Raw genomic sequence first — 12,212 nt, 5'->3', positions numbered from 1 at the left:
TAACATAACCCGTTACACCGGGACACCTTCCCAAGTTACAAAAAACAAACTGGCGTTATACACGTCTACTATTACATAGGTTGCATAAGCAGCGGACAGTTAGCCACTTAAGGTGCGTATGCACTTGACTATTTTTTAAACAATATGCACAATAGCTATATATTGTAACGCTATGTTCGTGCATGCCGTCCAGTGTGTACGCATTATGTCGCTGATGATGCATGCTCCCGCACGTCATCAGCGACATCCTCCGTCAGACCTGCATGCACCTTCTAATGATGGCGCTCCCGCCAGGTCGCATCTCACACGACCTCGCTGGGTACACATATTGTCATATGAAGTCAACAAGAATCACAACCTCGCTGGGTACACATATTGTCATATGAAGTCAACCACAATCACCCACATAGAACACACAATACAGATGTCATTTTATTAATATATACACTATGGAATGGGAAGGGTGCCTAAATACAACCCCCACCACCCATTTGACCTCCCCCTTGTCTCCGTGAGATCTTGTTTCGGATACACCCCTGAAAAAAAATACAGAGCTTGGCTTATCTGGGCTACATCATAGACTTAAAATTACAATGATCTGCATCATATATAATTAAATCTTGTATACAACAAGGAGCAGCGTTCGGCTATGGCAGAGTTAGACCACGTATAGGTCATATCCGCTTATAAGCATGTATTATTTCCGTTTGTGTTACGGCAGCTCCGGATAATAATGAGACACTTACCACTGGGTCTGCGGGGTGAAATACATTAAATAACCGATTACAAATAGCTCGAGGCAAAAAATGATCTTGAGTTCCGCGATTCCCAGGGCGGATGCCACGCAATGCCAGAAAGACCGCTAGGGGCGACCCCATGCAGAAGAAATTCTCAACCTAAAAAAGGGATCAACAGGTGTCATGCAGGTAAATGTGAAGGCAAATTTATACAGGACAGAGATAACCGACAGAGCACTCTCACAGCAGGTGTATCGGCATGCCAGTAGTCAGAAGACAGATAGCGGCAACCCAATGGTCAGGATCCCGACACTTTTTAGGTAAGTATGTCCTCTACCTGCAGACTAGCCCTAACGCTTCCCACCCCAGCAGTCCAACCGTAACCCACCCTCCAGTGCCTAACCTAATCCTAACCCTCCATATGTACGATTTGAATGCCAACAGCCGGGATTCTGGCACTGGCATTCAACTGCTGGCATCCTACCATCGGTATGTTAACCAGTTCCCTTTCCTGGCACATTAAAGCAACGTCCTATAGGAACACCACCACCAGCCACTTGCATAGCTCATCATTACGGCTCCCATGTGTCATGTGATCAGAAGATGAGAAATGTCAAATAACTATCCAGCAAGACTGCTCTCTGTCATGGCCGCCTGTACTCAACTAAATGCACCAATCACTCTCAAATCCATCAATGCATTAAGCAGTTACCACAATCTCAGATGCTCTTAAAACAGAAAGAGAAGTGCTGCTTATTATTATTTCATAGCACACTAATTGGGAATGGCCATTATCTACAGAGAATCTCTGCCCTCTGACATTGTCATATACAACTGCTACATATTACATTTCTTGTAGGCGTAACCCAGGTCGTCGCAGCTTTCTAAACTAAGCCGGGTCACCTATACAGAGTTCTAGCCCTGCTTCTAAACCAGTAAGCAAGAAGGTCGTGGACCTGGGACTGTCAACCCGGTTAGACCCTTTCAGACATAAGCCGGGCCCGGGTCAATGGGTGTCAGTTACCCTCAAATATTCTTGCGCAGTTCATGGGGGGAAAAGCCCTCAACCTGCTTAACCTGTCTGGTACCAGTACGTGGTAAGAACACACAGTGAAGGAACTTGTATCTACTATGGGAAACCCTATTCCCAATAAATGGAACTCAATGAGTGAGATAACACTGGAGCTATAGCTATGCTATAACACAGCGCAAATACACACACGGGAAAGACTGAAGTTACCTTAATACTGACATTTGCTCACCTTAAATTTTAAGGCAGGGGCGTTCGACATTGAATTCTTAAGTCCATGTAACCGATCTTCCAGTTCTTTTAACCTACAAAAAAAATGAGATTCCTTCACCCTACTTGTGTACACGGGGAGAGCAGGTTAAATACTAATTGCAATATTTTCTCATTTCAAATCCGTAAATCCTATATCATAAACGGCTCCTCACCTCTAAGGGAGGAATTCAAGTGTTTTGTGAGCCGGCGGTAGATGGCGCATGATTGACCAATTCAAGTAATTGCGCAGACATTACTGTTGTGTTCTGGTAACTAGCTATAGGACAATATAGCAAACATTATATCCTCTGGATTGAGGGCATAAGACAACTACCAACATAAGCTCATAAACAGCAACCGCACCATGTACAGTATGCGGATGCTGCGACACGTTACTAAGGATACGCCGCAGACCCCAATGCCGGGGAAGTGAGCAAGTACAGAGCCACCATCCAGGATGGGGTGTGCAGGCAAATAATGTTTTCTCTGATACATAAGTCATTCCCATGAACTTTTGACTTATCTTATTATTATTAACAGTTTCTTATATAGCGCACACATATTCCGCAGCGCTTTACAGAGTATAGTTGAACATTCACATCAGTCCCTGCCCCAGTGGAGCTTACAATCTATGTTCCCTACCACATGTACACGCACACACAGACATTCTAGGGTTTATTTGTTGAGAGCCAATTAGCCTACCAGTATATTTTGGGGATTGTGGGAGGAAACAGGAGTACCCGGAGGAAACCCACGCAAGTACGGGGAGAATATACAAACTCCACACAGAGCCATGGTGGGAATCAAACCCATGACCTCAGTGCTGTGAGGCAGTAATGCTAACATTACACCATCCGTACTGCCCCAGCGTAACAAAGACACAGGTAGCGAACACAGATGCCTACTGTGAAAGGTCAGTTTAGGAAATGAGGCCCCAATGCTCAGATTATATTCCTATAGCCATCTCCTGTAGACCCCCCACGAGAGGTCACGTCCTTCCCACTGACCAGTTTTCATATGTGTGTGTGTACGGAGAAAGCCGACAGATACCAGTTGGTCAGTGGCCAATACACTTGTGTCTGTATACACCCGAAAAACCATCTCTGTTCTGTCATATATTAATGTCACATCCTCGCGTCTCTTCTCATTCAATACCACTGAACACATCCTGTGCCCGCTGTACAGCTTGGTATTACACCTATAAAACTAGCTGCAATGGGAGGGCACCCCTGCCCCACTGGGCATACGTCTCTAGATGCGGTTACTGGCATCTACGTGGCAAATGAGGTACCCCAGCTTTCCAATAAGCCTCCAGGACTAGTCCTCTTTGCACAGTAACAGCGTTGCCCCCTTCACCCCAAACCCAAAAAGGGATTTTTGTAAGAACTTACCGTTCGAATCCCTTTCTCTGATATGGTCCTGGTGACACAGCTCAACACTGGGATGTAGGAGGGTCCGAAGGAGCCAGGCACCTATCCTAAAGCTTTAGAGGGTAGGCTCCTCCCCTACTGCATCCCTGGACTCTTCAGTTCAATCTTTCAAAGCCACTGGAATACATTAACTCAGTACAAACGTCTGCACATATTATATGCACATTTTATAACAGAAACTGTTAACTTTTAACCATTTTAACATGAACATCATGAAACTTCTGGCATACTTACTGAGCGTAAGGGAGGGATCGCTGTGTCACCGGGACCATATCAGAGAAAGGGATTCGAACGGTAAGTTCTTACAAAAATCCCTTTTTCTCTTTCAATGGTCCTGGTGACACAGCTCAACACTGGGACGTTCCAGAGCCGGTCCTTTGGGAGGGTACGCTCAGGTCTGCAGCTCTCAGCACTGCTTGCCCGAATGATGCGTCCTCCGACGCGAACTCATGGAATCTATAGAATTTGGCAAATGTGTGAACAGACGACCAAGTGGCAGCTCTGCAAACCTGCTCAGCTGTGGCCCCATGCCGAACCGCCCAAGAGGTGGCAACTGACCTGGTGGTATGCGCATTAATTCTGGCCGGTACAGGCCTACCCACTTTGGTGTATGCAAAAGCTATCACAGATCGCAACCACCTAGCAATAGTCTGCTTAGAAGCAGGCCAACCAATTTTGTGTACGTCATACAGTACCAATAATGTGTCAGTCTTTCTGACACTCTTCACTCTGTCCACATATATGCGTAAGGCACGCACAACATCCAAAGTCTTCAACTTGTCCCTTTTCTTGGAACCCTCTGGGGGTTGAAACACAGGTAGAACTATCTCCTGATTTAAATGGAAGGCAGAGACTACCTTCGGTAAAAATTGAGGCACTGTTCTCAGAACAGCCCTGTCATCATGAAAAATTAAGAAGGGAGATTTGCATGACAAGGCTCCCAACTCTGACACTCTCTTAGCAGATGCTACTGCTAACAAAAACACTAGTTTCCACGTGAGGAACTTAAAGTCAGCCGACCTTAAAGGTTCAAAAGGTGCCTTCTGAAGGCAATCCAAAACCAGTGACAGATCCCAAGGCGCTACTGGTTGCTTGTAAGGGGGTTTCAGTCTGGATACCCCTTGTAAAAAAGTTTGAATCTCCGGCAAAATGGCTACTCTTTTTTTGGAAATAGATGGATAAGGCCGAAATCTGCACCTTCAATGATTGAAGGCTTAGGCCCAATGAAAACCCATCTTGTAAGAATTCCAACATTCTTGATAACTTGAAGTGAGATGTGTGAGCTTTTCGCCTCTCACACCATCTAATGTAAGTCTTCCAGACTCTATAATAATTTGCCGACGAAACAGCTTTCCTGGCTTTTATCATAGTCTGCACTACTGCGTCAGAAAACCCTTTCCTTTTCAAAATGGCGGCTTCAATAGCCAGGCCGTCAAAATCAATCGATCGGAATCCAGGTGATTGAATGGGCCTTGTCTTAGCAGATCTGGTCTCAGAGGTAGACGCCATGAGTCCACAGACAACCTCTGAAGCCTCGAGTACCAGGACCTCCTTGGCCAATCCGGGGCCACAAGGATCACCGTAACCTTCAGGTCCTGTATCCTTTTCAAAAGTCTCGCTAACATTGGAACTGGAGGGAATGCATAAAGAAGATCTCCCTGCCACTGAGTAGTCATGGCATCCACTGCCTCTGCTAGCGGATCTCTCATTCTGGCATAAAACCTGGGCACCTGATGGTTGAACCTGGATGCCATCAGGTCCACATCCGGAGTTCCCCACATCAAAGTGATCTGGTGAAAAACCTGAGGGTGTAAACTCCATTCTCCTTCCTTGAGCTCCTCCCTGCTCAGGAAGTCTGCTTCTATATTCTCCACTCCTGGAATGAATATAGCCGATACAGCAGGAACATTCTGTTCCGCCCATAGAAAGATTCTGGACACCTCCCACATGGCCAATCTGCTGCGTGTACCTCCCTGGTGATTCAGATACGCCACAGCTGTGGCATTGTCGGTCTGAATCCTCAAAGGGAGGTTCCGTAACCTGTCTCCCGCCAAGGAAATCACTTTCCAGACAGCTCTTAGCTCCAAGATGTTGATTGGTAACACTGATTCCTCTGCCGTCCACAGGCCCTGCAGCCTGAGATCCAGGACTACTGCCCCCCAGCCCCTGAGACTGGCGTCGGTAGTCACTACCAACCAGTCCCAGGTCTGTAATGACCGACCCCACTGAAGGGAATCTACTTCTGTCCACCATTTCAAGGAGTCTCGAGTGTCCGAAGACAGCACTATCATCTCCGCCTTCATGGTCAGAGTGTTTCCTGACCAGGCTGACAAAATGTTCCATTGGAACACCCGAGAGTGGAACCTGGCAAATTGAAGCGTCTCGAATGACGCCACCATTTTCCCCAGGAGCTTGAGGCACCTTCATACTGACAAGCTCTGAGCTCTGAGAATCTCCTGCACTAGAGTGACCAGATCCCTGGCCTTTACCTCCGGGAGAAAAACCCGATGGAGATGGGTATCCAGTATGACTCCCAAGAATTGAAGCCTCTGTGACGGTACCAACTGAGATTTTTGTAAATTTAAAATCCAGCCGTGAGCCTGCAAAAAACTGATGGCCTCTGCCAAGTGACTTTGAAGCATGGCTGCTGACCCTGCTTTGAACAGGAGATCGTCCAAATAGGGTATTACTGTGATTCCTCTGAGCCTCAGCACCGCCGCCATCACTGACATTATCTTTGTGAATACCCTGGGCGCGGTCGCTAGCCCAAAGGGTAACGCCCGGAATTGTAAATGCAGGTCTCCTATAGCAAACCTCAACAGGGTCTGATGTTCCGGGTGAATGGGAACGTGCAGATATGCGTCCTGGACATCCATGGACGCCAAAAATTCTCCCTGGTCCAGACTCAGGAGTACTGACCTTAAAGACTCCATTTTGAAATGGTCTACCCATAGATGGACATTTAGGGATTTCAAGTTTAGTATTGGTCTGAAAGACCCGTCTGGTTTGGGCACCAGGAACAGCGTGGAGTAAAAGCCTTTCTTCCACTCTGCCCTGGGAACCGGAATAACCACCCCTTTTTCCAAAAGGGAATGAGCCGCTCTCATAAGAGCTGTGCGAAGGAGCGCCTGTTTTGGCACGGGTGTGGGGATGAACCTCTTCGGAGGCAACCCTCTGAAAGGGATTTTGTAACCCTGGGTAATAATCTCTAAAACCCAGGAATCCTGGTCTAGAGAAGCCCATGCGTCCCTGAAATGTGTGAGACGCCCCCCCACCTTTATCACTGTCGGGCCTATCCCCTGACAGTCATGCGGAGGGTTTGTCCTCTCCTTTGGAGGCAGGCTTCTTATGGAAGGAGCCAAACTTGGACCTTTGAGTTTTGCCCCTAGAGGCCTGAAACTTTCCCCTGAAAGACTGTCCTCGAAAGGACGCACCACCTCTAGGGGAGGGCCGAAAGGACGGCCTAAAAGCAGCGAATCTGGATGTCTGCTTTGCTGAGGGGGCAGGCAGAAATGTACTCTTGCCGCCCGTGGCTTGCTTTATAATTTCCTCTAGCTCAGAACCAAAAAGCAACTTTCCCTTGAAAGCTAACATTTCTAGGGCCTTCTTGGACTCATTGTCCGCTTCCCAGGCCTTAAGCCAGAGCACTCTCCTGGCATTAATAGAGACTGTGGACACTCTGGTCGCCATCTTAAGCGCTTCCTCCTCTGCTTCCACCGCATATTCTGCAGCAGCCTTAATCTTCTCTGCTATAAGCAAAGCACCAGGGTCAGCTTGCAGCATGGTGCATAATTCACCAGCCCACTCTATCATGGCCTTAGAGACCCAGGCTGAAGCAATAAGGGGGCGTAGGGTAAACCCCACCCCTTCAAAAATAGCCTTGAGGTTTCCCTCCAGCTTTTTATCCACAGAATCTTTAAAAGCTGCACCGCCCTGAACAGGCAATACCGTAGCTTTGGATAAACGTGCCACTGAAGCATCCACAACAGGCACCTTTTCCCAGAGTTCAGCATGAGACTCTGGCATGGGGTACAGACTAAGGAATCTCTTAGGCATCTGTAGCCTCTTATCCGGGGTTTTCCAAGCCCCTTCCAATAATTCCTGCAACCCCTCATCTGAAGGAAAAGTAACAGCCTCCTTCCGCTGTCGCTTGAAAACACCTTTAACAGGAGTCTTATCCTCAACAGACAGTTTTAAAGCCTGTTTCACAGCTACAATAAGATCCTCTATACCAGCAGCAGAGGTCTCTTCAAAATCATCACCCTCCCAGGGGGTGTCAGTATACGCTCCCTCCTCCTCATCTACCACAGTAGGCATAGCATAAGACCTTATAGGGGTCCCTGCCACATCATCCATTTTGTCCAGTATTTCACTGAACCTGTTGATCCCCTTTGCAGTATCCTGCATCACCTGAATAAGCGCAGGATCTGCCTGGGTAAGAGGCAAGGAGCCAGAAGACTGCTGAGATGATGGCATAGGTCTCTGTGATTCTACCAACACATCACTCTGCCTGTCTAAAAGCTGCACCAAAGCGTTTACTGACCTGCCTAGGGCACTGGCCCACGCAGGTTCACTCTGCTCAGCCCTATGGGGTTTACTGCCCATGGGTCTCACATCAGCGCAAGTAATACATAAGCCCCCTTGGCCATCTGCTCAGGGACAAACTTTTGTGTGCAAACATTGCACGCGCTCAGTGCACTAAGGGCTCCCTCCCCCAAAACCACAGCCTGATGCTCAGACATGATGTAAGCGATAAATGTATAACTATCAGTATACACAGTGCAAACAATGTACAAGCGTTTATACAGAGGCAATGCACCCAGTCACTTAGCTGTCTGTTGGTTTCAACTGCGGGGAAGCGATGCCCAGGAAATCCAAGTCACTCTGCCAGGATCAATTAGCCAGCTCAGCTCCGCTGCAAGCGTTCTGAAAGGCGCCAAAGTCAAAGTCAGAGTGAAGGAAGAGACCAAAAGTCCCTGCTGCTGCGGGGTCCGTGACCTTTTGGCGCCAACCACCCCCAGCCAGCCGCTCCTTAGGTAGGATTTTCTAGTTCCAGTGTCTCCCCCTCGAATGGGGACCACTTGGAACATGCCTGTCACAGCGCTGCTGTCCTCTCAATCAGGAGCTCAGCGTGTAAGCTCCGCATAAAATGGCCGCCGCCATCACGGAACGCCTGTCCCCCATGATCCCCACCTAAACGTGGAGCCGGTTTCAGGATGCTCCGGAGCCCATGCAGCCTCTTAAAAGAGGCTAAAAGCGCTGCACAGGGAGGCCAGACAGCGTCTCCCCTGTGCACAGTGAGCTGACAGGACGCGCTTCTGTCAGCTCCTGCTGCGCTAGCAGTGTGAGGATTCACTATGAGAATCCTCACACTGTGCCTACCTAGCTAGGGTGAAAGTTAATAAAACAATAAAAATTCCCTAACTACTCTATTTCTTCGGCTGCTCCCGCAGCCCTTTAGAATAGTACCCACTCCAGTGGGCACCTAACACGAACTGAAGAGTCCAGGGATGCAGTAGGGGAGGAGCCTACCCTCTAAAGCTTTAGGATAGGTGCCTGGCTCCTTCGGACCCTCCTACATCCCAGTGTTGAGCTGTGTCACCAGGACCATTGAAAGAGAAATTATAGATTGTGTGACGTTAGAAATAATGAAAAGACTTTAACCATTTGAGTGACAAGGTTGCTGTGAGAGATGTGCAAAATATCTCAAAGGGTTAATGCAGAGAGTGTTCTAGCCTCATCATATAAATTGGTTACTGCCAATCACTTGGGGCACACTGCAGACTGTGGGGTCAGAGGGGAAGTGGAGGAGTCGTCAGTAAACCGTGTAACTGCTGAAGCAAGTACAACCCCACCCAGAGTCCGACCAGTACAGAAGAGAGCCCCAGATGGTCTCCGGCGAATTGATTTTAAGGTGGATACAAAAATCCTTGTACCTGATACTGCAGACTGTGGAAATTCCCAACGCAAGCTTGAATAGCCACAAATTTGTGAAACTGTAAAAGCCCCCATACGTTAGGGAGATATCTCCCCTCGGAAAAGGTCCCTCCTTAAGCCACCTGGGATGGTCCCGGGGGTGGCAGGATGGCATGCTGTCCTTTTGCATGCAATCCTAGCCAAGCCTGCACGGTTCAGAAGCTATCCAGGAGATTGGTTCTGCAGCCGGGGCGACTCGGCGGGCCCGGTGCAACGCGCACTGGACCTGCTGTCATTCACCTGCCATTTGGGCTCTTTTCATGTGATTGATCACCGTCACCACAGGAAGAGAGCCCAAATTGCAGGTGAATTGCCTAATGTATGGGTGTCTTAAGAAACCTGAAAGTGCACCCAAGTATACCATAAAGCTATCCTGCCCTAAAGCACTGCGCCATGCCGCCATAGAATGAGAAAACTATGCTTCAATGGAAACTGGCAGGGACTACGACAAGAAGGCAATCCATAAGCAATGCACTGCTTTGGAGCCAGGCCAAACTCGATTACGAGCATCAGAGGACTTAGGGGCAAATTTATTAAGCTTGAAGTGATAAAGGGGGAATTCACTAAAGGAAATTTGTAAAAAAAAATAGGTGTATTTGTATCCAGGGGGAATTTACTAAAGGAAATTTGTAAAAAATAGGTGTATTTGTATCCAGAAATACACTTATTTTTGACATTAACTATTCCGAAAATACGGCAATTCGTATTCGTATTGATAGCACATCAATAGAATTACGAATTGCTGTATTTTCGGGATAGTAAATGTCAAAAATAAGTGTATTTCTGGATACAAATAAACCTATTTTTTTTACAAATTTCCCCCAAAGTGTCTGGTTTTTATCACCGGCCAATCAGTTCCTAACTGTGTAGTTACAGGCTTAGATGTGGTTTGTGGGGATAATAAATATCACCACCAAGGGGCACTGATCCACTCAATATATCAATAGCAGTGACTCAATTTCAAAGATAAATCAGCTGGATCCAGCTGAGGAAGCCGCCGATTGTAAAGAGGCGGAGAAACGCGTTTTGGAGCCCGCTTATAGTCCCGCCGTTACCAGGCACCTGGACATTTGGATTACAATAAGATCTCTGTGTGGACTTGGGAAACCATTTGGTGGACACCCATACCTGGAGCCTGTCTCCCATTGAGACCTGCTAAAAAAGGAGTACAGAGCTCAGATAAAGGAAACCGCAGTCTTAAGGACTTCCACTACAAGAGATTGAAAAGCTTCCATATGGGACTGGTAAATATTGCTAATTGAAAGCTACAATACTGTCTCATTACAACAATATTACAGCCATACAAGCCTCATTGCCAGCCCACGTTTTATATGTTGTGTGTCCCGTGTGTCCTTTTTGAGAGTAATTATTAAATGTAAATGCGCATGTTTTATTGTGATAATTTTTTATTAAAAGAAAAGATTTATCTTTGAAATTTATCTTTGAAATTGACTCACTTCCATTAGTATATTGAGTGGAGCAGCGCCCCTTGGTGGTGATATTTATTATCCCCACAAACCACATCTTGCTTTGTTTATACAGAGGTACACAATCCCTCCGTTTGAGTGGCGGCAGCTCCATCCAATTAAGTAATTAAAAGGTCTGATCCCCTTGATAAGCACCAGCGCTACTGGGTGACGTGTTCACCCCACCCCCCACGTTACAGGCTTGGTTTGAAAAATGATAGGTAGGAGCTGATTGGCCGGTGATAAAAACCAGACACTTTATCACTTCCCCGAGCTTAATAAATCTACCCCTGAGAGACACAATCTGACCTATGAATAGCCATGACAGGCATGTCCAAACTATGGCCCTCGAGCACTACACATCCCAGCATTACAATAGTTTTAGCATTCCCTAATAGCAAAACTGGTATGATGGGACTTGTAGTTTCACAACAGCTGGAGGGCCATAGTTTGGACATGCCTGCCTTCTGACACAACTCCTCAGCAAGTAGCGGCAGTAGGAGGAGGGCTAGACGGCCTTAGATGGCAAAACAAATCCCCTGGTTCAGAAGAAAACCAGAAACCACCTTCGGAAGACCAGATGGCTGTACACAGGGGAAAATAACTATAGGAAGCAGAACAACACACGTTACACATCTAGAAAAACAAAGACAAAACCAGTATTACATATAAAATGCTGAATATAAGGCTAGCACCCATCAAGTCTAGCGCTACTACTCCCCAGAGCCCGAGAGGCAGTCTCCGGGACCCTAATTCACCTGCCCAAACACCCAGTACTACACAGAGTAGGCCGTGCCAAGCTATTTTCCGGGCAAGTTGAAAACTGTGGCTTTGTGCAGTCTGAGAACACATTTGGACTCGCACCCGCAGGAACCTTGTGTCCTGTACTGGAGACCACGCAGAGGGGTGCTGCACAGTTTCCCGACAGTCATTACCCCGATGCCGGGATCCCGACAGTCAAAACCCCGACACTCTGGGTCCCAATGGCCACCGGCTATTCTCCCTTGTGGGGGCCCATGACCCCCATAGAGGGAGAAAAGAATAGGCGGCGAGCGTAGCAAGCCACCATGCCCGCAGCATGGCAAGCCCACAAGGGGCTTAGTTGCAATTGAGTCCGGCCGGTCAGGATCCCGTCGGGCTAATGACTGTCGGGATCCCATTGGGCTAATGACTGTCGGGATCCCGACTGTCGGGACCATATACCACACCCGTGTGGAGCAGGCTAGTCCCAAACTACCAGCGCCGTTCCCCTGCTCCAAGTCTCATAATGGCTCCGCGCCATGATCCTGTAGTGATGGAAGCTAAAAATAAAATAAAAATA

At 47.6% G+C, this 12,212-nt stretch overlaps 1 protein-coding gene across 3 annotated transcripts in view; it reads right to left on the bottom strand.

Annotated features, from left to right (window-relative positions):
* Window positions 1–12,212, bottom strand: part of DDHD1 (DDHD domain containing 1) — a 51,883-nt gene that overhangs the window by 10,912 nt on the left and 28,759 nt on the right. For all 3 annotated transcript variants that reach the window (XR_014466199.1, XM_083166375.1, XM_083166376.1), the window contains 2 exons: window positions 2,000–2,072; window positions 747–896 (listed from right to left, as the gene is read on the bottom strand). Coding sequence is in view for 2 of the 3 variants with exons in the window: in XM_083166375.1 (XP_083022501.1) it covers window positions 747–896; window positions 2,000–2,072 (223 nt within the window). In the remaining variant the exon portion in view is untranslated. The remainder of the gene's footprint in view (window positions 1–746; window positions 897–1,999; window positions 2,073–12,212) is intronic.

The sequence above is a fragment of the Crinia signifera genome, chromosome 12 (assembly GCF_055691185.1).
Source record: "Crinia signifera chromosome 12, ASM5569118v1, whole genome shotgun sequence".
Lineage (NCBI taxonomy): Eukaryota > Metazoa > Chordata > Amphibia > Anura > Myobatrachidae > Crinia > Crinia signifera.
This window is presented reverse-complemented; position numbering and strand designations above follow the sequence as displayed.